The sequence below is a fragment of the Aethalodelphis obliquidens genome, unplaced genomic scaffold (assembly GCF_003676395.1).
Source record: "Aethalodelphis obliquidens isolate GAN/ISIS:26980383/991018 unplaced genomic scaffold, ASM367639v1 scaffold1, whole genome shotgun sequence".
Classification (NCBI taxonomy): Eukaryota; Metazoa; Chordata; class Mammalia; order Artiodactyla; family Delphinidae; genus Aethalodelphis; species Aethalodelphis obliquidens.
Genome location: NW_020837945.1, coordinates 7,004,811 through 7,031,468, shown reverse-complemented (window position 1 = coordinate 7,031,468; position 26,658 = coordinate 7,004,811). Strand labels below are relative to the sequence as shown.

Sequence of the window (26,658 nt, the reverse complement as noted above, 5' to 3'; positions counted from 1 at the left end):
GGAAAGCACCTAGAATAGTGGCTGGTACATGGCTCTAGCGCTATCTATTTATGATGATGATTATTGTTATTAGTGATCTGAAGCTTTTGTATTATTGTCACTTATCTGAATCTTTATTTTATTATTGTCATTTTATTATCTGGACCTTTCCCACTTTGGACCATTTCTGGCTCTATCCTGACTCTGTTCTTGCTTAGTATTTGCATATGTATTTCTCCTAACTGGTCAGGGACTTTCTGTCCATTTACAGGTTGATTTCTCTCTGACAGGACAGCATCCTCCAGCTCGCAGTAATTAATTTCTTTGGTCTTCCATTCTTACCAGATCCCCTTTCTTGGATAGAATTCTTCCCCTTCCACCAGCGATGGTGATGGGAACTTCCTTTCCATTTTTTCCATTCTCATTGTTTTGTCCCCAGCACTGGAAGTGTGGTTCTTCATATAGATAAGTATCTTTTTCAATGTGGTTACTGTTCTGTTTCCAAAATGTGTTTCTTTTCCCCTTTATCTCCAGAAAACAAATGCTACACAGCCTAAGCACTAAGTGACTTCATTCCATGTATATGTTACTGGCCTGAAATAGGAGAGTGTAATATTGATCTCTCCATTCAGTAGTTTCAAGGACTTCACTTCAGTAAAGATATCACCATTCTAAGAAATACAATCCCAACCCACATGTTGGAATCATATGATGAAAACTGGAGAAATAAATACAGTTTCCAGAGACTATAGAAAACTACTAATGATTCATATGGAATATTGTTTCTTTGCAGGACTAGGAGAGGGAAAATTAGAAGAGAATATCTTTTATTATTCTTTCCTTCCTTTACTTTTGGGAAATGATTATGGTCCCTTAATATTTTAGAAGTGAAACCAGGTAGATTGCAGAATCTAAGGGAAAAAACATCTAAAGCAGTAACATAAAATTATATGAAAGAAGAGTGTGCAATGAAGTAAATTGCATTAAGGAAGTCTGCTGAGGAATGAAATACTATAAATTAAGAGCATATAATAAAGTGTAAAAGATAAAGCATACAGGTAAAAATAAATGGGTGCAAAGAAGAAGATGCTGGATCTTAATAGAGCGATGATGTAGATGTCGTTTGCCAAACATACTGTGAACACACTGGGAGAATCCAATATATAAAAGGCTATACGGACTGATAATTGAGACTACCTAAATGATAAAAGAGTAATTATTGTAATTATTTACAATAATTAGTGGATCAGAAAAGAAGTGTGACGTGTACTAAGCCTCTGTGTATAAGACAGATAAAAATGTGGGGAGATATATATGTATAGTTTAGGAAGAAGTATTTCAGAAAAGTAGCATGCAAAAGAATCTAGTGGAGTTAGAACAGATTGCATTAAACTTTGGAGGTTTAAGAGGGATTTGTGTACTGACAAGAACTCCAGTCTAGCTTCCAAAAACTTTGGACCCCGTTCTTTCTGCTATGGGCCATCTGTGTGAAGAAGACAAGTCACTGCAACCTCCCAGGTCTCCTGGTTTGAAAAACGTGTGTCAAATGCCTTGGTTTTGACATTCTTTTTGAATCTAATGTTCTATGACTCAACAGCAATAATGCATTTCCACAGGCGGTAAAAATATTCTAGACTCTTCCCTTCCAATTCTCACTGTTTACTTCCTCTGCACTTCCCCTTCCTGCCTCCCTGTTTGCTGGTCAGTTGATAGTGGGCTTCAGTGGGGGTGAGTTAACCCACCCTTTCCAGGGTGTTTTACTATTGAGCTCCCTCCAGAGGGTGGGAATTCTACAGTGAGGGCTGTGATTGGGGCTTCAATTTCATTCCTAAAACACTCCTTGAGCTTGGATCTATTCTGGGCACTATGCCAGATCACCAGGGGTTGGAAGGTGAATGCTGGGGCCCTAGCACTTGGGGGAATCAGTAAGGGTCAGTTTCACTGGGTCAGTTTCTTAGTAAACAGCTGTGAACTCCATGTGTCCCTCTTTCTTTCAGGAAGTAGAAGAATCCTATGGTAGCCAGGTGGGCGAAGGGGAGCAAGGACGATACACCTGCTTTGAAGAAGTCGCCATTTGACCTGCCGAGTGAGTGACCAGGTAGCACCCAGTTCTGAGGGCACAGGAATGTTGAGAGGGAGGGAGTGGGTATTTAACCTTTGAGTGCTGTCCACCAGCCGCTCTTTTCCACAGAGAGATGCTAATCCCAATACCCCCACCCCACCCAGAGACTCTAAGTTTTGTTTCCCCGTATATGCCCCCCATCCTCTGATAGCCATTGGTGTCACTGATTCCAACAATAGTTGTGTAAAACTGCAGCCCAAGAACTTTCAGCAGAAAGAGGGGAAAGATTCAGCTCATCGCGAGCCTGGCCCACTGCCCCTTTGAAACAGAGGTTAAAACAGAAGCTTCATGACACTGCCTTCATAGAAACAGGGCCAAGTTTCCCAGAATCTGGTGGAAGGCTGAGCTTGGAGCTTAGCGTGTGCTGCAGGACACTTCTGCATCATTCACACAAGAAAACTTAAGCTTCTGTTTTTATTTCAGTGGGTTGAATGGCATGTACTTTCCCCTACCAGTTTCTTTTTGTTTGTTGAAGTGCATGCAATTACTTGTCCATAAGCTGCATTTGTCTTGGCAAAGTGCTCTGAGCTTGACTATGCATTTGGGCATGCCAGCATGGCATTAACCTTTTCAAGCTTTCATTGTGGTCGCTTTCCTCTTGATTACTGAGAAGTGCTGCATAAAGGGTCTGATGAAGCCCACGCTAAATTATATCCTGTACTTTACATCTAAATTGATACCCAAATAAATGGAATAGGCTTCAACAAGTAAAATAAATTCTGAATAACTTAGGGCCCTTCTTTGCAAAGAAAATGAAACGGTGACTCTCCTTTCTGAGGAAAAAAAAAAAATCATTTCAAGGGTCAGTCAGTAAATGACACACTCTTAATAACATAACAGGAAAATTAAAAAGCCCAACAGATTTACTGCATCCTCAACAGGTGTTATCCTATAATGGATACAGTTTCAGATTCCTTGAAGGGATTTGCCCAAAGGATTACTTTAGAAACTTCTATTGAGATAACACTGCCCCAACAGCAGAGATTATTGCGTGAATCACAGACCACCCTATACCAGTTCCTTTTTAAAGGGAGAAATTTTTTTATTATTATTCTTAAAATGCCGATGAGGTGGAAAAAACATACCAACCAGGTAGAATTGCCCTATAATCACTCACATTATGTTTTTCAAGGAATGTAGGGGTAATTTATGTCAGTCGCCAGGCAGGTACTATAAGATGCTGTGTGACCTCATACCCAGCTTGTCCCTATCTGTAAACGGAGGGCAGAGCATTGCCCAGGGCTCAGTGTGGGAGCCTAGTGCTTCTTCTAGGTAAGTCTGTTCTGCTACAATGTTGGATGCCTGTACTTATTTACTTGTTCATTGGCTCTTTAAAATAGATTCCTATGCTGGTTCTACTTCAAAAGAAGTAAGGCCAAATTTTTGCACCATACCTAAATGTCACACCTAATATTCTATATTGATAACACTTTTCTGAGAATAACGAGCATATTGATCAAGCCGTTAATAAAGCTTAATTATTCACTCTATGTTTGTTTTTGGTTGTTTGATAACTTGCTCTTTTCCATTGTAATCAAGAACTAGGACAGGTCATGGATTCCCAATTATTCATTGGACTAGGGGGAAAATGAATTGCTACTACAGGGAATGTCATGCAAATGGTAGCTTTTTAAAAACGTTTATGAATACTACACACGGTTTTAAAATTTGTGTTAACATTTCCCATTGCTGTATCAAGACGTATCTTATGGATGGTGCATTTTAATTATATCAGTACTGGCCCTATGCTCAGTCAACTTATTTTTAAATTTTCTATACTTGGAAATCCGTAAGAGCTGAATATACATAAATAATCATAATACTCCGTGGGGTGGATTCTTGTGAGTGTGATATCACAAAGAGAAGATTAGCATCATTTTTTTTGAGTGTGAATTTCTGTTTTGGCACTTTATAGCCATTATCTCATTCAACTATCACAAGAACCCTGAGAAGTAGACTTTATTTCCATATTTTACATATTAGAGATTTGAGGTCCAGAAAGGTTGAATAGCTTAGCCCAGGCCTCACAGCAAATAAGTGGGAGAGGCAACATTTAACCCAGGCTTCCCTGTCTTCAGTCTGTGCTCTTCACTCCCTCCTACTGCCATCCTCAAGTACCCAGTGATTCATCTTGCCCTCAGAATTATCCTTTCTTATAAACGTCCATGTACATTCGTACTTATCTTACATGATTATCCTGTTTCTGTTTTCTGGGCATTCTACCTCATGTGACAACAATGGAACGTCTCTCTTTGTCATTTCCTTAGGTGGTCCCAAGGCCTGACCATGGAACGGATTAACATCAGTATGGCCAGGGCTACCCTGGTGAAGCACACGGCTGGAGCTGGCCTCAAGGCCAGCAGACCCCGAGTCATGTCCAAGAGTGGGCACAGCAACGTGAGAATCGACAAAGTGGATGGCATATACTTGCTCTACCTGCAAGACTTGTGGACCACCGTCATCGACATGAAGTGGAGATACAAGCTCACCCTGTTTGCTGCCACGTTCGTGATGACCTGGTTCCTTTTTGGTGTGATCTACTATGCCATTGCCTTCATTCATGGGGACTTAGAACCCAGGGAGCACACTTCAAATCACACCCCCTGCATCATGAAGGTGGACTCCCTCACGGGGGCATTTCTCTTTTCCCTGGAATCCCAGACAACCATCGGCTATGGAGTCCGTTCCATCACGGAGGAATGCCCTCATGCCATCTTCCTCTTGGTGGCACAGCTGGTCATCACCACCTTGATTGAGATCTTCATCACGGGCACCTTCCTGGCCAAAATTGCGAGACCCAAAAAGCGGGCAGAGACCATCAAGTTCAGCCACTGTGCCGTCATCACCAAGCAGAATGGGAAGCTGTGCTTGGTGATCCAGGTGGCCAACATGAGGAAGAGTCTCCTGATTCAGTGCCAGCTCTCGGGAAAGCTCCTCCAGACCCATGTCACCAAGGAGGGGGAGCGAATCCTCCTCAACCAGGCCACCGTCAAATTCCACGTGGACTCCTCTTCCGAGAGCCCCTTCCTCATCTTGCCCATGACGTTCTACCACGTGCTGGATGAGACGAGCCCCCTGAGAGATCTCACCCCCCAAAACCTTAAGCAGAAGGAGTTTGAGCTGGTGGTTCTCCTGAACGCCACGGTGGAGTCCACCAGCGCTGTCTGCCAGAGCCGCACCTCTTACATCCCAGAGGAGATCTACTGGGGTTTTGAGTTTGTGCCTGTGGTTTCTCTCTCAAAAACCGGCAAGTACGTGGCTGATTTCAGTCAGTTCGAACAGATCCGGAAGAGCCCAGATTGCACCTTTTACTGCACGGATTCTGAGAAGCAGAAACTTGAGGAGAAGTACAGGCAGGAAGATCAGAGGGAAAGAGAGCTGAGAACGCTTTTGTTGCAACAGAGCAACGTCTGACGGCAGTGGTGTCGCCTCGACTTAACTCTGAGCTGCTTCCACATCTGAGCTCCCTTCAAACCCAGAGGTCACCGGGAAAACAAAAATGTGTGGACGCACTCTGAAAAACTGCACAGATGTACAGACCTGTTCCTTTGATCTGGTGTCTAAACAAGCATTCCACATCTGGGAGGGTTCCCTTTTTAAATGCTTTGTGTGAAGCAAACTCCCCAAATTCAAATTTTCTAAAAGCGGGCTGCATTTCAAAGAACTTGGTGGAGGCTACTTGAAACAATCTGGATGGACAGATATTTCACAATGCTGGTAGTGAAAGGAAATGCATTTCCATACAAGGATGTCAGCTATAATAAAATGTATTTATTCAATCCAAGTATCAGAGAGGAGATGGCCGAGAGCTGAAACGTGGCTCAGTACCCACTTATATCATTGCTCTAAAGCACACTCATTTTTTCAAGCAGAGAAAAAGGTATTTATAATGAAGGCTATCTGGTAATACATAAAAAGGGGCAAAGGGACTCTGTACTCACAAAATATGATAATTCTGTTTTTACCTTTTTCGGTGAATGTAATTGTACAGAGTGAAATTGATCAAATCAGGAATGCATCGTTGTGAATACATGTACAGATGGAGCTGATGTGATTGTTCACACTAATTTGTTTTGGTTGGAATGTACTAGCCCCTTTCTATTCAAAATGGGTTCACAGACCAGCAGTATCAACAGCATCCAGGAGCTTATTAGTAATTTCGCTCCAGCTGGACTTAGAGTATCTGAGGCTGTATCTTAACAGGACCCACGAGTCATTCACGTAAAAATGAAAGTTTTAAAACTTCACTCTGGACAATGTTTTCGAAGTAACTTTCTGAAGCCAGGGGACTCTGTGGGTCCCACATCCTCCGTTCTTTATTATGGACACATATTCCTTTCAGTGATTTCATTCCTTATTAAAATACCTTGTCCGCAAAGGAACTGCCACAGGTATTTCAAGAACAGAATAAGACTGTTGAGAATAATGGCTGTCTCTCTCAAGCTAAGTACATGCTTGTCGATTACAGTGAACACAAAAGAAACATTCAGCTCCATAACAATCGGAAATGTGCTCCTATATTGAAGTCCAGTCCGTGAGGTTGGATGGGACTCCGAAGAACAGGTGGAGCTGAGGATAAGGAATTCAAACACAGACGATTCCTTGAAGCAGGAACAAAATTTGATACTCTGATAACATGTAAAGGATGCCCTCAGTATTGAAACAAATCTCATACAACTCAGTGTTACACAGGTAACGTCTGGATTTTGGCAGAATTTAGAGCGTTTATTTGGGGCAGAGAATAAATGGGCTAGGATTGGCTAAATGTGCAAAAGGTGAATTCTCATTTCATTCAAGCCAGGACAGATTTGTACATTCACTCAAGAAGAATGTGACTTTGAGTGTGTAGACACGGCATGGATGTACACACGAGCCCACATATATGGATACACTGACCTGACCTGTGAGCGCGCACACCGCATGCACGCACACACACAGAGGCGTGCTCGTCCTGTCTCTTCCATCACAACTGTGGAAATTATCCACGAAGACATCTGTGATTAAGAGAGCAAGTCCTGGGCAAGTGTGCTCATGTATATTTTGTTCTATAAGAATGGGAACACTGGGGCAAGTAATCTGGATTCAGATTATCTGTGAAATGGTGTCATATCATGATGTTCCCACATTTCAAGTCTTCTTCCATTAAACAGAAAATGTGGCTAAAACCTCTGACCCAGAACTGAACCTTTAATGCAGCTGTAAAAATCATGGGGTTGAAGCTGTAAAGTTTAAAATACAGGGCTTCCCTGGTGGCGCAGTGGTTGAGAGTCCGCCTGCCGATGCAGGGGACACGGGTTCGTGCCCCGGTCCGGGAAGATCCCACATGCCGCGGAGTGGCTGGGCCCGTGAGCCATGGCCTCTGAGCCTGCACGTCCGGAGCCTGTGCTCCGCAACAGGAGAGGCCACAACAGTGAGAGGCCCGCGTACCGCCAAAAAAAAAAGTTTAAAATACAATCTCCGTGCACAGGAAGTTATTGTCTTCAATTTTTCAGGAAGTTTTTTTCTTTTTCTGTTGATCATTTTATGGCAGGTTGTTTTAGATCTTCATTCTCTTTTTAAAAAATCACATTAGGACTTCCTTGGTGGCTCAGTGGTTAAGAACCCACCTGCCAATGCAGGGCACATGGGTTCGAGCCCTAGTCCGGGAAGATCACACATGCTGTGGAGAAACAAAGCCACAACTACTGAGCCTGTGCTCTAGAGTCCGCACGCCTAGAGCCCATGCTACGCAACAAAGTGAAGCCACCGCAATGAGAAGCCCACGCACTGCAGAGAAGAGTAGCCCCTGCTCACCGCAACTAGAGAAGGTCCACGTGCAGCAACGAAGACCCAACACAGCCAAAATATAATTAATTAATTAATTTTTAAAACTCACATTAATGTAGTTAGATATTAGTCGTTTTAGTTATTAAACCTTTTTTAATTGTATAATGTGGTAACATTGACAGGAAAATAATGCCCTGGTATGTTTACAGTTTTTCTCTTGCACTACGTTTCTTACGTTTTTTCACAGTATTTACATCACTGCTAATTTGAATGTGATCAAAATTAAGAATCTTGCATACTTCTATTGTATATGGTACAATGATGTAACATAAGATTGAGAAATCTTACTGTATGTTCATTTTGCATACCTATTTCAGCCAAATTTGGAAGACTCAATCATCTGATCTATTGCACTACACACAAAATAAATATGTAGCGTCTTAAAATCCAATACTTGTACAAGTCCATAAATCATATTATAACAAAATATTCCATAAATAGCTCTAAAGTTGCTTCTGGTTTGAAACTTAGCATTTTCTAGGCACACGTACTTATTATTACTCTGTACAAAATCCTCTCGTGTTAACATGCTAACAAAAGGATTCAGGCAAAATTGTTTGATTACATCTGGGCATGAATCTGACTGAAACAGATTCATGCTCAACACCCAACTAACAATTGTCAAGCTAACGGAGGATTTTGACCCAAAAATCTTTTTTGCATTTTGACATATTTCCAATGCATGAGGCCTTCTCAGTGCAGCCATTCAAAAATGTCATGTTCCATTTGAGAAACCACAACGTAACAAGCAGCAAATCAGTGTAATCGGCAAATCATGTCTTATTTAAGTGATAAAATACATTGTACTGACATGGCACCCAGTAGCCAATGGCCCCAGACAGCATAGCAGAGATTCAGTCATTGATCCTCACGACAAGCCATCTTTGTTTCTCTTTCCCACTTAACAGGAAATTATGGCCCAGAGATGAGATTCCAGAAACCTAAAATTAGAGGTTAAAAGTAAAAAGTGCCATGAATGAGTGGGTCAGGTATTTAGATGCATTTAAACAACTATTTTGTCTGATTTTTCTTTGAATTAAATTTTCAGTTTTAATTGACTGATTTCAATCCCATCAAAATGTAAATTGACAGATTAAAAAAAAAAAAGGGACACTTCTACTGCAATATGCTTCTTTCTCCCTTGCTTGGATCCTCTGTACTCAGACATCATCTGGAGAAAGAAGAAAAAAGAAAAGAAAAACAAGGAAGTCACGAGGACTTTGCACTGGTAGCTTAGTAAAGGGCCACCTCATCTTCGGGCTTGGTTCTGTATTTGGTCTCTGTGGTCAAACGGTCAGACATCCAACCATGTGGCATAACAAAGACTTCCAGCCTCTCAATCTTGGCTTTCATTCTTGCTAGACTTTTACTGTTAAATATTAGAAATAACTAGTTTTGAATGCAGGTTATTTTATAATCGCTTTCTGGGATGGGATTTTTTTTCAAATGAAAGGTATTAACATTTCAAGTCTTGATTTCCAAGTTCTATAGTGTACACTCAAATTTCAGCATTGGACTCTGCATAGGTCCAAGGTGCCCTTAATTTTCTTCCCCTGGGAAGACTTACCCCTGAAGGTCTAAACTTAACATTTCACTCCTAATTGACTAACTACACACGTTTTGCCTTTTGTGGATTTCAGTTTATCTGTAATCAGGATGAGCTGCCAACCAATCCTTGGGTCTCTGGGTAGCAATGAGCAGTTTCTGCTCTCAGAGTGAGGTAACGTATGAGCAGAGTTTGAGTCTCCAGAGTATAAATTTGTAATGAAATGGTATAATTAGAATTCAACTGGAATTTTAAAGAATAAAGGAGCTGCTTAATTTCTTGAGGTATTACTATTTGTTGGTAGACTTTTTTATTGTCGTTGTGTCATTTTGATTTTTTTTTAAGAAATCTGAAACAAAGTCTTTGTCTTCAAAGTAAGAAAGGCAGGGAGAAACATGTAAAAATAAAAGCTAATAGGTGATCAATTAGACTTCCACATAAAAAGACTTCTACCAGTGGAAAAGAACTTCATTGCAGGGGAAATATGGGTCATTCAGTCTCACATTACAACAGACTGTGTCATCATATCCTTCTGGCTTCCCAGGGGTAGCAATTTTCCTAGCCTTTAAGAAACACTGATGTATTAAGCCCCACTTTTTCCCAAAGTTTTTCTACTAGATATTTACTGAAAAAAAAAACATGAGTCAGAAATAAAGCTCCAGTTATGTCACTTCATCTTCATCTTCTGTCAGTTCTCCTGTTAGACTCAATTTTCTTTTCAACTTGACATGTCCTTGGTTGATTATTCTTCATCTTTGCCATCCACTCTAGCAAGTCAAATAAGTCTGTGGGTTAAAAATAATCAATCAATCCAAATTAGTAATTTGTGGACATTTAGATGCCTAAAAACTGAGGATAGGAACTTTTATCTTTCAGTTAGTATGTTGCTCGTATGTAAAAATAGAAGACCAAGAAAAACCTGTTGGGGCTTCCCTGGCGGCGCAGTGGTTGAGAATCTGCCTGCTAATGCAGGGGACATGGGTTCGAGCCCTGGTCTGGGAGGATCCCACATGCCGCGGAGCAACTAGGCCCGTGAGCCACAACTACTGAGCCTGTGCGTCTGGAGCCTGTGCTCCGCAACAAGAGAGGCCACCATAGTGAGAGGTCCGGGCATCGCGATGAAGAGTGGCCCCTGCTTGCCACAACTAGAGAAAGCCCTTGCACAGAAACGATGACGCAGCACGGTAAAAATTAATTAATTAATTAATAAACTCCTACCCCCCAACATCTTAAAAAAAAAAAGAAAGAAAAGAAAAACCTGTTGATTTGAGTGGATAGTTAATTCCTAATAAAATTACAAGAATTGATTATGGAAGTCGAAGCACATAATTGGCATATGAGTATAAATGCCAAAGATGTCATATATGTAGATAAAGGACCTATATATAGTAAAAGTAAATTTCAGCCAAACACAGGGGACTTTGGTAGATTCCATGCACATCCTTTGAGCCTATCACAGAAGAGCCAGGAACAATGGGCTCAAACTCTTCCTTCACATGATGTACAGGAGCCCTGACTCCCAACCTCTGTTGGAGAATCAGGCTGATGGCTTTGTATTCCTAACCAGCACGGGATGAGCAAAACCAAAGATGAAGGCATCAACCTAAAAGCCCATCACCAAGTGTTTTGTTTAGCAGCTCCAGCCTTATGATGTACTTAACTGTGATCTTATCTTCACTCCAGGCCAAATCTTATCTAGTATCCAGGCCTTCGCAACAACTTAAGATATCCAATTTCACCCCTCAAAAATATTAAAGTTAGAGGTAGAACCTACTCAAAATTAGACTCCAAGGGAGCTACTACAATTGATTACATAGTACCCATTCTCAAAAAACATCAGAAGTTGTTGATTCCGAGCTAAGGAATATGACCTCTTAGCTTATTATTCCTATGATTGTTATTATTGCCAATGCCCTTAATATTGCTGAAAAAGTAAAGAACTTCCAAGAATGTGATTGGAGAGGAATTCAAAGGAATGATTTTTTTTTCATTTACTATAATGTAACCATATTCTTCCATCTGCAATCAAATCTTAAGAGTAAGGACGTTGTATTAAATCAAATCATTACAGGAAGTATGACTGTATCAGGGACTTTTTACAAAAACAAACTTCCAGATCATGAGAGGAAACTGTGTTTGTGTGCTGACACAAAGTATTCAACGGCAGTCAGGAGGGGAAGGCAGGATGACAGCCAACTTGGATCTATTTTTGAAGAATTATTTCTGTAGGGTATCATAGCATTGTAAGTTATGAAAAAGAATGCTTTGGTAAACAGTCATCTCCATTTCAAAAGGACCCACTCCAAAATACCACTTAATGAAATTCACGGGAATGTTATGAAGATGGAAATCCCAAATGACATGAGATTTTACAAGCAAACAGTTCTACTTTTCGTAAATACTGGCAGGCTGCATTTACCAAAATCTCCATCATGCCTTGCTCTCTTGCTATATATAGCACTCCATCTGATTACTACACCATGCCGCAAGAGGCGTGTCCTTGTTTTCCTCCGATTTTTAAACTAGTCTTAGGCTTAAATTTACCATAGCATAGTAGTGACTCTTGTTTCTCAAGGTTGAGCTACTACTTGATGCATGTTAGAAATCTCAAACTAACTGAGGTGTGTGTACTTGGTCACTACTGAACCCAATCATGCTATGACCAATCAGCTTTAAATAGGTCCTTTTATGTTCTATGAATTCATTCCGCTATTTGTCAAACCATTTCTTGTTTCATATGTATCTCCATCACCTTTTTTTTAATATATATATGGAATCACTCTCATCTGTGAAACAATAGCAAATACAATAAAGCTACTTTTATAGTCTTGAGTTTCTTCTCATTTCACTGGAAGGGTAATGATGTTACAGCAGGTGCTCTGATGGGCAGGGAATTACTAGTTTCTTAGAGACCTCAGAGATCAACTCATTTGACACAGCCTTTTCCAATGACGGTAACTACAATAATTTGGGGACGACTAGGTCCTTGTTGAGATGGTATTTTCTACCAATGTCTAAAGGAATGTATTTTGTTTCTTTTCTAATCAAAGAAATGAAATTCTCGCTTCTTCTCTTTCTTGTGCCGTGATGCTCTACTTGCTCATTTTATTTTAGTCAATGATTAAAGATCAAGTTAACAGTTTAACAGCATCCTTTCAGCACCTTATTCCTTACTAAAGTCCCTTGCATTCCATTGCTCTTTTACTTTGATGGATGAAAAGAAATAAAACACATAATTATATAAGCCTTAAATGCATCAGTATGGGTGTGACTACAAAGAAACACAGCTATATAAGATCCACACTGCAGAGATATGCACCCATATCACTGTCCTCCTGCGGGAATACCACATACAGTCATACAACAGAGTAGCCACCAAAGCTCCAAACCCTCTACAGGTGTCTCTTTTGGAACCTGCTCTTTTGGAATCTTAGCTCATTCATTGCGATATTCTCAGTGGTGGCAAGACTAGGTTCTCTGAGAATGTGACAGGTGGAAATATAAAAGGCTGGTGCATATGGTAGGAAGTCAAAATGCAGGATGCTGTTTTGGCAAAAAAAGCCAAAATGTTTTCCAGAAAGTGCACAGTAATCTGAGACACAGTAATGAGGCTCATCAGTTGGGATACATTTTATTAATTTTAATTTGCATGAAATTTCTCAGACACATATTATTTTCTACTCCATTATCTCCCCGCATCTGCTTGCCCTTGGGGGGTGACCTTGGCCTAGAACTGAGCTGTCCATGTCCAAGACGTGAAATAGCTTTGACTCTACCACACCAGGTCTTTGGGGCAGTGAATATATGGGACTTTGTCACAGCAGCATGGGAAGCTTTGGTTCTGGGCAGGAAACAGAGCATCCTGGCAGCCATAATTTCTCTGAGAAATTATGAAATCCTTGATTTCATTCACCTGCCTTCAAAAAGTCAGATATTATGGTTTTCTCAGGGTAAAGAGTCATGTATCACAATGTTCAGTGCAGCTCTATTTACAATAGCCAGGACATGGAAGCAACCTAAGTGTCCATCAACAGATGAATGGATAAAGAAGATGGGGCACATATATACAATGGAATATTACTCAGCCATAAAAAGAAATGTAATTGAGTTTTTTGTAGTGAGGTGGATGGACTTAGAGTCTGTCATACAGAGTGAAGTAAGTCAGAAAGAGAAAAACAAATACCATATGCTAACACATATATATGGAATCTTAAAAAAAAAAAAAGGTTCTGAAGAACCTAGGGGCAGGACAGGAATAAAGACACAGACATAGAGAATGGACTTGAGGACATGGGGAGGGGGACAGGTAAGCTGGGACAAAGTGAGAGAGTGGCATGGACATATATACACTACCAAATGTAAAATAGATAGCTAGTGGGAAGCAGCTGCATAGCACAGGGAGATCAGCTTGGTGTTTTGTGACCACCTAGAGGGGTGGGATAGGGAGGGTGGGAGGGAGACGCAAGAGGGAGGAGATACGGGGATATATGTATATGTATAGCTGATTCACTTTGTTATACAGCAGAAACTAACATACTGTTTTAAAGCAGTTATACTCCAGTAAAGATGTTTAAAAAAAATCAGATAAACAAGTTTTATGGTTTAATTTTTCATGCAAAAGTCCATATTCTTTCCAGAAACTATTAGCTTGTTTGAGGTTTTTTTTCCCCAAACTTTCTATCCTTTTACTTGAATTTAACACTTCCACTATAGTGCTGAGCATGTAATATACTTGAATGTCCCAAATGTGTTTCACTGGTCCCTAGGGCCATTTTTTTTTTTTGTATCTTTCTTGGTTTGCCTCTATTGAGTATGTTAAAAACTCTGTTTACATATGGTTTAAAGATCTGCATGTGATTTAAAGATCTGCCATAAGTCTGCTATAAACAACAGACACACAGTTCTACACCAACACAGAACAACGTGTGCTTTTCCTAACCCACACCCACACCATGAATCTGGCTGACCTGCTACATGGGGCGTATGTTGTAGCGTGTCCTGTTGCAACATGCCATTTCTACTCATACAAGCAACACACACACACACACACACACACGTGCATGCAAGCAAGTCCCAGGACTTCTGGTCACACCCTGGATTTGCAGAGAGCAAACAATACCCACACTTGTAGGGTTCTTAATGCTTTAAGCAACTTCAAAACACTTAATGGTCTATTTTATACCCAACAAAGGAAGTAGGATACGTTTAATTCCTATACTTTACAGAAGACCCTACTGCTCACTGAGGTTCAGTGTCTCACTCAGTGTGACCCAGCAAGTGAGTACGGTGATTCAGGTCTCTCCCTTCTGGTCTAATGTTCCATCCCCTAAATTTACAACATGGGAATCTCACCGTGGAACTGATTTCTATATGTGATGGGTCAAAATCAGAGCTAAGTGATGACAGAGTAGGTCACCCAGGGAAAAGATGAGGCTGGGAGCCTGGAAGAATTACACGGAGGCTTTGCATGCTGCCAGGAGTCTGTTATTCAGGGGCTGAGCACACGGGATAAGTATTCAGAAGGTAGAAATGATATGAATCGATCAGCTGAAAGAAAAGAGCAGAAGAAATGAAGGCTGCTCACTAAGATTTAAACAAAATCTACAGCCCTGCTGTTTATCTATGTATAGATGAACATTTGGCCAAAAAATAGACATAGGGGTGACCCAAAATTAAGAAATCCCAAAGGAGAGTCTCAGTGGTCAAGTGTACGCACCCAGTTTAGTTTGAAGTTCCTTACATCCATTATGATCCAGTTGTATCTCCTTGAAACAGGTAAGCATTGTCAGGATCCCTATTTTATACATGGTAAAACTGAGGCTCAGAAAAGTTAAGTAACTTGTCCAAAGTCGCATAGTTAGGAAGTGACAGAACCAGGAGTAAAACCCAGGACTGACCAAAGTGAAAGCCCGTCTCCCTACGCAAGCTCTCTCCTGACTCCTGGATGGGCCATTCCACAGAGCATCCAAAGTAGCCTAGTGGATTTGGTGGTTGATGTTCTTGGAACAAAGCAGCTGCTGTTCAGCTCTCGTGTGTTTTTGTCAAGTGAAAACAAACCACGGCTGAGTTGCTATGTTGCCATAGACCCGACCCCTGGGTACTGAATTAATACTGAAGAGCAGCAATGCAAATAGTAAGGGATTTGCCAGTGTGCTGCCAATACAGATGGAGTGGTAAGTTTCCAAGTGATTGTTTTGCTGATCTCTGAAAACCTGATCTGCAAGAATTTATACTGGGTTCTTCAGAGAAACTCTAAGAGAGGTAATCATTTTAAGATCTTGGCTTATGGAGAGACAAAGAGAGTTTTATAGAGATGAGCAAACACTACAGAACCAACAGAGCATGCTGGAATTTGATCCTGAGTGTAGGGGGCCTAGTGGGGACAAGTGAGTGGTCCCAGCACACACAGTCACTGCTATAATAATGACCAGGGCTAAGCAGGCAAGATCAGGACCCAGGAGCCAAGAAAAGCTAGAAACACAGGGCAAACACACAAGGGAGTCCCTGGAAGCTGACTGTAGAGGGAGATCCTGACAGATGGGTCCTGATGCTTGGGGAGACAGGACTGCAAATCTCCCCTTTCATGGGCAGATGAGTAAAGGAAGGGGCCAAGGAGAGAGACATGGTGAATGAACCCACCACAAAGAGTGGAGATCAAGAGAGTGAAGTTTCGGGACCCAAACCCAATGCGGCCAAATCAGGGGCAGAACCTGTTCCTAGGAGAAGTCAGTGAAGAAGGGAAACAGACAAAACCTTATTTCTGGGGCAAAAACTAAGTCTGGAACTCAGGCATAAGTAGGCTGACCATGACAGGAGTGGAACTGGGTAAAATATTGGGAAGAAGGGTTCAAGGAGAACAGGACCTGGGGTAAGGTGGATTGAGTGAGGAGCCAATGGCCCAGAGTACCTTCATTTCCCCTGAGTAGGAATCTGAGCTGAAAACCACAGCTCAAGCCTCAGTGCTCTCCAAGGCAGAGGTTGGAGGGCAGGAAGCAAGCCCATCCTCAGAGCCATAGGTGTGTGGTTCATCATCAGATAAAGTGGTTCCTTTCTTCACTTAATTCTTACCCAGCCAAATTAGACACATTAACAATCGCCTGATTACCACGCCAGGTCCTAAGAGTGTTGTGGTCTCCACATTAATATCGATTTGGCAACATTTATTGTATTAGGAGATAAAAGCAGATTCCCTGAAGAGCCATGCTATTTGTACTCTTTCCCTAGGGCTGCTGTAACAAATTACACAAATTTGGTGGTTTAGAACAAAGGAAATTTATTGTCTTACTATTCTGGAGGCAAGAAGTCTGAAATCAACGTAGGCAGCGCGGTTCTCCCTCTGAAACCTGTAGGATCCTTCCTGGCCTCCTCCATCTTCTGGGAGCCCCAGATGCTCCATGGGTTGTGGCTGTATCACTCTAATCTCTGCCTCCATCTTCCCATGGTCTTCTCCCTGGGTCTTCACATTGTCTGTCCTCTCTGTCTGTCTCTGTGTTCAAACTTTGCTTTTTTATAAGGACAAAAGTTATACTAGATTAGGGACCATTTAATGAGTTCATTTTTATTACCTTTGTAAAGACCTTATTTCCAAATAAGGTCACATTCCAAGGCACTGGGAATTAGGACTTCCTCGTGTCTTTTTGAGGGGACACAATTCAACCTATAACACTATTCTTTCCTTTCCAATTCATCACTGGCTTGTCTACTCTCAGGTCTCCTCCCATTTTTCTCCCTGGAAGAGATAAGGTGTTCACATTGGTGATGGTAATTGTCCTGGGTCTCCCAGTTCTGCAGAATGGACAGACAGAGCAAATTTCCAGGAGATGCTTCATTGAGGATGCTCTTAGACACGGCTGAGAGTGTTTTTGGTTCTCCGCATAGAGAACGAAGTGTTTTCTTCCTTGGATGTTCTCTCCACAATTTTCGTACACCGGAAGACTTTTAAACCTGGTTTTCAAATAGTCAGAGGCTAGTTTTAGCCTCTACAAGTTAATCATATACTGGGCTTCCCCTCCCAACTGCTATCCACAAAGAGCTTGCTGATTTCCCAAAACTTGAAAGTATTTGACTTTTAAATGCATTTCATAATTCTGTGTCTGTCATTTTGGGGCATTTTGTGTCTCCTACTATAAAGATTACTAAAAACCCTTCCTTTGACCAAGACGTGCTTCACTGAGGCAGCTCTGCAGCCATTGCCAGTTCACACGCTGAGGTATGCCTGGTGCGGGCTCACACTTGCACCATTATACAGAATCAGGTAGCACCATGTTGCTCTGTGAACAATGTTCTTACACATTGTTATCCTCCCCAGACCAGCTCCTCCTCCAGCGCAGGAAACCTGAGACCCACCCTTGTCTTCTCCTGCTACCTCGCCACCAGTATCTAAAACATCACCCATCCCTGTCCACACCACCCCTGAAATGAGTCTCAAGTCAGTTTCTTCACTTTCATTCTAATTGTTCCTCCCTTAGCTCAGGTCACTGTCATCTCTCATCCGTGTTTTGAAAGTTTCTGGCCGAAACTGCCTCTAGTCTTTCTCCCTTCCATGTCATCACACTGTACACAGAGTTGGCATTCTAACATTGATCATATAAAAATCTGATCATATGACTCCCTTGCTCAAAACCTTATGCTTCAGAATAAAGACTAACATGGGAATCATGGCTCTCCTTCATGTGGCTCCTAATAATCTCCTCCCTTGTTATGCCTTTCCTTTGCACTGTATCTTCAAACATCCTCAACTATTATTACTGGCTCACTTAGGTAAGTGATTTAACACTGATTCTTCTAATGAGACTGAGGTGGGGTGAGGTGAGATAATGAGACATTTGCCTCAGGGGAAAAATGTAAGGGGTGCTAAAAAAAACTAAGTAATCAAAACCATATTTTGAAGCAATATTTTTTTAAATCAAATTAAGGCCAAAAAAATCAATAGTGGACAAACTATCAAAATTTTAAATAAAGATCAGTAAGAGTGCTCAAAGAAAAATTTACAGTCTCAGGTGTTTATTTTAGAGAAGAAGAAAAGCCTAAAATCAATGACTTATGTTCCAGCCTCAAGAAGGAAAAAAGAAAAATAAAGAGTAAATTGAATCCAAAATAAATGGAAGGAAGGAAATATTATAAACAAAACAGAAATCAATGCAATAGAAAATCCACAAATAATGGCTCTGTTACTGGTAACAAACTTACCTACCCTCCCACAGATAACAGCTACATACACTGGAAAAAAATATATAAAATCAACTACCCAAGGACTCTATAGAGTGAATAGAAGCAAGTAAAGTTTTGAGAGTTGAAACTCATAGGAAGCAGCAAGCATGGGGGAAGTTCCCATCTTTCTAGCCTTGCCCTAAGGACAATTGCAGTTGTGGTGTGTCATAGGTCAGCTAAAACTTCAATGGAAAGTCACCAGTTTTCTGGCTCAGGAGAGAAGGATAGGTGCCCAGGGCAACCAGGACTACTGGAGGGTGGGAGAATCAAAGAAAGGAAAAAGCACAGAATGGGAATCCTTAATTCTGTACATACACTCTAGAAAAGTCTGTGGGTGACCACTGAGACATACACACATGGGGCAGACTATGAAGTCCAAACTGAGAACACAGCTATGACATAACCACAGGTGAGATCAACTTTGAAGTTTAACTCTGACCAAGTTGATTGCCTGCTAAAAGAAAAACATTAGCACACGTTATAAGAAGGAACAGAATTCAGATTATCTACAACATGACTTTGACAATGTTTAGGATACAATCCAAAATTAAATGACATACAAAAAAATCAGGAAAATCTGACAAGTAACAGAGGTCAACCCTAAGATGACAGTTGTTAAAACTATGCTCAGTAAGGTAGAGAAAATACAATGCAATGAATGAAAAAAATAAGAAACCTTACCAGAGATATGAAATATATAGATGAGGACCAAGTTGAAATTTTGAAACTGAAGAATAAAATATCTGAAATTTTAAATTTTACTAGCTAGGTTGAATAGCAGAATGGAAATGAAAAGAAAAGTGTAGGTGAACTTGAATATATATCAGTAGAGTTATGCAAACTAAAGAAGAGAAAGAAAAAAGACTTTTAAAAAGTTAATAAGCCCCAGGAACCTGCAGAGTAATGTCAAATGTATAATATACAGGCAAGAGAAGACCTAGATATTCCATTCTTAGGCATTACCCAAGTGAAATGAAAACATATATCCACTCAAAGACTTATACATCATTGTTACTTATAATAACCAGGAAATCTGTAAACAGCCTAAATGTTCATCAGTAGGTGAATGGATAACAAAATGTGATCTACACATACAATGGAATAAATAAAAATTAATGATCTACTATTAATGAATGAAGACAACAATGCAGATGAATTTCAAAACATTACGAGCAAAAGAAGCCAGACAAAAAGAGTAGGTACTGTATGATTCTGTTTATAGAAAATTTTTAAGTTGTCCGAATAATCTACAGTAACAGAAAGCTAATCAGCAGTTGCCTGGGTCAGGGGTGGAGAGAGAAAATGACTGCAAAAAGGCATGAGGAATCTCTTGAGGGTGTTGGAGATGTTCTTAATTTTTACTGTGATGATGGTTCATAGGTCTACACATCAGTTAAAACTAAATTCTAGAGATCTGCTCTGTGACATAATAGGTAGGTTTAACAATACAGTATTGTGCACTTTCAAATATTTTAAGAGGATAGGTCTTATGCCAGGTGGTCTTCCACACACACATACACAATAGAACACAAGGACATTTTGAGAAGTGATGGATAAGTTTAATACTTTGGTTGTGGTGATAGCATATGACCAAACTCATCAAGAGGTATATATTAATATGTGTGCAATTTTGTATACCTCAATAAGCTAAACATACATACATACACATCAACCAGGATCATTTAAATACATACAGTTATTATTTCTTAATTTTAACATAATAAATTGGATTAAAGAATTGATGTACGTTCTAATCACCAGGGAGCTAGTTAAAATAAAGATTCTGATTCATTAGATCTGGGCTGGGTCCTGAGATTCCACAACTGTAACAAGCTTCCAGGTGACACGCAAGCTGCTGGTCTGAGTCCACACTTAAAGGAGCCTGAACTAAACTCTCCAATTTAGATAAGGTATAGCTGAAGAGCTTTTTATAAATCCTCTTTCCATGAGTGATTAGCATCACCTCTCTCATTCGTATAGAGCTGGGTCATGTCCCACAACTTCCTCTACAGTGTTATCCATCCATGAGACTGTTAATGATACTAACAATCATATCTGGCATTTATTAAGCACACGTTGAGTGTTGGATACCGTTCTCACAGCTGCACATGAATTTACTCACTTAATCCTCAGTGTAAAGGCAGGTACTCTTATTATCCCATAACAACAAATGTAAAAAACCAAAGCACAGAAAATTTAAGGGACTTGCCCAAGGTCGTGGTTGAAACCCAGAGGAGGCAGATTCAACCCCAAGCATCACACACTTAACCATTGTGCTCTATGACTTCCCCTCAGAGCAATTATCATGCTCCAAATGTCACAGGTTCTGGCCCCAAAATCAGAACCACTAATCCCTGTCCAAGAATCTTCCCACTTTGCCATTCTTTATGGAGAACATTATTGTTTCAACATCCGATATGTATTCAGCACTTGCCCTGTATCAGCCTTTATCCACAGGATGGGCCAGCTCTTCTTATGTTCTCCTGAAAGCGTGTTATCCTTTGCCAACCAACCCAGCATCCAAGCAGTGTCTACTCTTTGAGCTGTTTACCAAGAATGCTGACTGGTGTTCCCTACCACCCTCCTCTGTCCTCCCAGTGGTGTTGCTATTTTCCAGCAGAACCAGACCCACACTTTGCCCTAGTGTCTCCTCATACCAGAGAGTCCACACCATGAGAGAGTCATGCTATGAGCTTCTGGGGACTTGGGCTGCCATTTTGATCTCTGGCTCCCAAGGAAAAGGAGTATTGTTCAGATATGCCTGCAACTTGCAGAAATTCATTGAGACTCTAAGTGGAAGGCAGGGGTGACTCTGACATTCTCTCCCATTGGCCCATCAAACATTCCCATCCAGCCGGTCTGTGGGGAGACAGCTGATAACCTGGGTTCATCATCCATCCTCCAAGAAGACTCTGATTGGTAGTGCAAACTTTTAAAACTTCCTATTTTCCAGTTGCCTCAACATTCCCACGAACAGGCTGTGAACATACCAACCAGGTGACCAGGTGCACCAGAGTGATAAGGTTGTCCCCTGACACAAGTTCCCCTTCTTGCCCTCCCCTGACAGTGACCTGTTGACCTTCAAACACATCAGTGAAACCCACTCCTGCCTTTTGCTTTCATAGTCCACCTGATCCCCATAAATGCACTGGCCCAGGGGTCCTCACTCTCTCCCACCTGCCTGGTTGAGCCCACTCCCTGCATGCTCTGCCCCAGTGGCTGCTGCATGTCAAGCTGTGCCTCCCTCCTCTAGGACCTGCAAGTATAATAAATCTCTTTTGTTTTCATATGTTTCTCTCTGGTGTTATTCTGTGTCCATATCAGACTGAGCATCAAAAAAAATTGTTTTAAATAACATAATTATTCCTTACAATACATGATTCCTCCCCTAAGCTGAGGGTAAGAAAACTTCAGGACCCTGGGGGGAGCCTGTAGCAGAAAAGCTTGCACAAGTTGGGAGGTGGGGACAGAAAGCTGGAAAAAGGTGTCCCATTAACAGGCACATGAAAAATGCTCAGCATCACAAATTATTAGAGAAATGCAAATCAAAAGTACAATGGGGTATCATCTCACACTGGTCAGAATGGCCATCATCAGAAAGTCTACAAATAATAAATGTTGGAGAGGGTATGGAGAAAAGGGAACCCTCCTACACTGTTGGTAGGAATATAAATTGGTGCAGCCACTATGGAAAACAGTATGGAAGTTTCCTTAAAACACTAAAAATAGAGTTACCATATGACCCGGAAATTCTGCTCCTGCGCGTATATTTGGAAAAGACAAAAACTCTAATTTGAAAATTTACGTGCACCCTAATGTTCACAGCAACACTATTTACAATAGCCAAGACATGGAAACAAACTAAATGTCCATCAACGGATGAATGGATAAAGAAGATGTGCTATATATATACAATGGAATATTACTCAGACATAAAAAGAATGAAATAATGCCCTTTGCAGCAATGTGAATGGAGCTAGAGATTATCATACTAAGTAAAATATGTCAGACAAAGAAAGATGAATATCACATGATATCACTTCCATGTGGAATCTTTAAAAAAAAATGATACAAATGAACTTATTTACAAAACAGAAATAGACTCACAGACATAGAAAACAAACTTATGGTTACCAAAGGGGAAAGGGGGGATGGGGTAAATTAGGAGTTTGGAATTAACAGATACATACTACTATATATAAAATAGATAAATAACAAGGACCTACAGTGTATATACACATATACATATGAACCACTTTGCTGTATACCTGAAACTAACACAACATTGTACTGTAAATGAACTGTATTTCAATTACAAGAAAAAATGTCCAAGGATCTATGAGCGATGCATGAACAGTGTCCAGTACAGTATATGAGCCTTTTAGGGAGGCTAGAAGAAGGCACTTCCTGAAGGGCAAGGTTGTTGATGAAAAGGATGGATTAGCAAAGAAGACAGAACTAAACTGGAGTAGCAAGGGCTCTAAATGTAGATCTTCCCTGAGGCAGGGAGCTGTACCATTGACCTCTCCAAGCCCTCACATGTCTATGAGTCTACCTCAGTCCATTAGGACTTTGTGGGTTCCATGTAGAAGATCAACCACCAGTGAAGCTGAAGGCCATTGGCCAAGCCCACTTCCCAGTTGAGGACAACACTGAAAAATAGTCTGGGCAGCTTCCTGGTCAGCCCATCACTCTTACCAAATAGTATTTTGGTGAACTGAGTGTAAATGAATGAGAAACACATGGGTTTAATTTCCCTTGAAATTAGGGGCGGGTGAGCCCAGCCACAGTTTGGAATTGCTGAATGTCTCCAACTATTTTTTTCAAGTGCTTTTGGTTCAGAAAATCCAAAACAATGGTTCTGCAAAGCACATTTCCCCTCATTTGTATGAGTATTCATGTTTTTTAATGCGAATTTGATCTGCATATTTCAATTTCTTTACACTTCACTTATCAAGATGTTTAATGCAATTTCCTGGAAGTCTGAGAAATATTTTATAACTTTTTTATCAATCTTTTTTTATTTAGGGAAAGGAAACAATGAGGAAGGTTGGAAAACTCATATGCCAGAAAATGTGGGTTTGGGTGAACGTTTACACTTTTAGGCAGTTCTAGGGCCCAGAATTACACACACATGAGGTGTGCAGTCATAATATGCTAAAGGAATGTATTTGAAAATCTCTTGGAAAGGGAGGAAAAGTTGGGTAAGTTCAATAAGTATAGGCTCAGGGGAAGTCTGGAAAATACAATATAGTTTTAAAGAAATGGTGCAGATTTTCTCATCTCTAATATTCAGGCAGAGTACCCCTAGTAGCCATTGTAGAGTGGAGCAGAATTGCAGCATCTTGGCATCACACGCCAGCATGGATTCCCACAATTCTCCATGTATCACATGTCATAAGACATGTGATAAAGGAGTTACTATGGAATGCTTAGGAGTGGATGGACGACCAGAGAGGGTGGAAGAAATGTGTCACAGGAGGTGGGCACAGGTGGGGCAGGGGGAACCCCCAGCGCCATCTTTGTTTCAGAGATATGGAAACAAAGAGCTATTGTTAAAGAGCTGTTTTCACTTAAAGGTCATCTTGAGGTTCCAGGGGACAAAGTAAGACCCAAAAGGGAAAGAGGCAGTTGTCCCTCATCCTCACAGAACAGTCCGTTTGCATTGTCTAGGAAGCACAGAACTCGTCAAACCTTAATGGACCCACTTCTGTTCCTAGTGGAATGGGCAGTTAGTGGAGCAATGGATGCTGCCCAGCAGGAAAAAAGAAGGAAATGGTGGGTGTCTGATAAAGTTTGTCTCAGGTGTCTAGGAGACATTCCCTGGGGATTCCCAGAAAAACAATTTGTGGTGGGGACTTTATGCAGGAAGCAATAACAGAATAAGGTTTATTATGGTCAATATATCTCCCATTTTAATCCCCAGGCTGCTGTACAAAGAGCAAACATAGATTACACATCTCTTTAAAGCTATATTTACCCTGGTTTTGAAATTAGAAGACTCAAACAGGGCCACGTGACAGTGACAGCAGCAGTGATCAATATTCCTTGGACTCCCAAAGTTAGCCAGTTTCCTTTGTAGCTAGGCTGGGGACATGTGATTGGTTCTGGCCAACAGAGTGCAAAGAAGAACTAAACCTCTATCTGTTAAGCCATTGGGATTTGTGGGTGGAGGGAAGCTTGTTTGTTACAGTAGCTAGTGGTAACCATCCTGACTAACACATGCTGTAAACTTTAAGTTACTGATTTAAAATGTGTCATTGTAATTCTCTGATAGTAATAAACATGGTGATTTTAGGCTAGATTCTTAGAAGTTTTTGAGAATATAATGGTACCTTGTATTAGCTTTCTTATTGTTGAATAACAAATTACCTTGAAAGGTGGTGGTGTATAACAATCATTTCTTATCTCAGTGCTTTTGATGGTCAGGAATGTGGGAGTAGCTTAGTTAGGTGATTCTGACTCCAAGTCTTTATGATGTGCAGGCAAGGTGTTGCCAGGAGCTGCAGTCATCTGAAGGCTTGATCGGGGCTGGAGGATCCACTGTTGATAGGAGAACTCAATTTCTCATTGGCTGTTGGCTGGAGTTTTCAGTCTTCACCACATGGGCCTCTCCATGGTCATTCTCATGACATGGAAGCTAGCATATTCCAGACAGATTGATCCAAGAGAGAAAGCAAACAGGAATCCACCATGTCTTCTATGACTTAGCCTCTGATGTTGCACTCTGTCACTTTTGCTGTTTTCACCTATTCTTTAGCTATAAGTCACTAAATCCAGCCCTTACTCAAGAGGAGGAGAATAGGCTCCAGCTTTTCAAGAGAGTGTCAAAGAATTTGTGGATATATTTCAAACTACACACACCCCATCACCCCAGAACAAGTTTGTTGGTAGCTGAGGGGAAATAGAATGATGGGTTGCACCTAAGGTCGGGAAGAGGGGCTTCAATGATCCATGATAGATCAGGCTGTTGGAGTGTAATTATGTAACTGCTCCTTTCTTACAATGTTCCCTGGTCTCATGAGCAAATGAACGGAGCACAACCCCTTCTATTCAAACTAAGTGGGACAGACCTCTTACATGAAGCTGCATACTGAGATGTCAAGGTGAGCATAAAAGCCTTCCTGGTCATTTACTGCTGTAAATTACACACTGCATTATACATGATGCAGAGGAAATTAATTCTCATGAAATAGACGCCCTGGTTGTGTAGACAGGTGAAGATTCAACATCCTCCTCTGATGTAACCACCTCTTGCTGACCTCCCAGTTTGCCCAGTGTGGTACAGCATGCTGATTGCCGTTACACACTCAGGGAGTCTGCACAGAAGATTAGTATAAAATAGGATAGACTAGGAAAGATAGAATAAAAAGAGAAACTCTTCCCTTCGTATAAAACATAGTAGGCAGATGAAGGTGGTCTTGATTTAAGCCCAAATGATAGAAAATGGCAATAACACTGGAAATGGAAATATTGGTTCTATGAGGGTTGGGATTTTCCTTCTTTTCTCCTGTATCCACAGTGTCTATGAAAATGTGCCCTATACAATAAGCACCTTGCTGGATATTTTTCTTTAATTTATTGGATGAGATAGCACTCACCATAGAAGAGAAAGTAGTGGGACTAGAAGGTGGTAGGAATTTTAGATCTAAAATTTAGAGTTTAGGTTACTGATTCCAGAAACTTCCATCCTGGGGCTGTGCTGGGGATAGGCTTGCAGCCTGAGGAAATGGTTGTGTACATGCCTATAAATGCCTCATATTGGGGTCCAAGCCAATTCTGGGGTGGCCCACCCTTGGCTGATGCCATGGTAGGATCTACACCAAGAGGCAGGGCAAGAGCCAGAGATGAACACTCAGTCAAACCACACAGTCTTCTGCTGGTGATGTTTCAGTAACCAGACAACATACTTTTTGCTTCAGCAGCCATTGAGAGCATCCGCTGCAGACAGCTGTAGAGTGTGGTCAAGCTGAAC

At 41.0% G+C, this 26,658-nt stretch overlaps 1 protein-coding gene across 7 annotated transcripts in view; it reads left to right on the top strand.

The window, feature by feature from the left end:
- KCNJ15 (potassium inwardly rectifying channel subfamily J member 15) overlaps positions 1 to 7,281 on the top strand; it is a 50,654-nt gene extending 43,373 nt beyond the window's left edge. For 5 of the 7 annotated variants that reach the window (XM_027096119.1, XM_027096201.1, XM_027096043.1 and 2 more), the window contains 2 exons: positions 1,977 to 2,077; positions 4,369 to 7,281. In XM_027096119.1, coding sequence (XP_026951920.1) covers positions 4,388 to 5,515 — 1,128 coding nt within the window. In that variant the 5' untranslated portion in view covers positions 1,977 to 2,077; positions 4,369 to 4,387 and the 3' untranslated portion in view covers positions 5,516 to 7,281. The remainder of the gene's footprint in view (positions 1 to 1,976; positions 2,078 to 4,368) is intronic. The other 2 variants (XM_027096336.1, XM_027096496.1) reach the window with 1 other exon arrangement.
- The last annotated feature ends 19,377 nt before the right edge of the window (positions 7,282 to 26,658 follow it).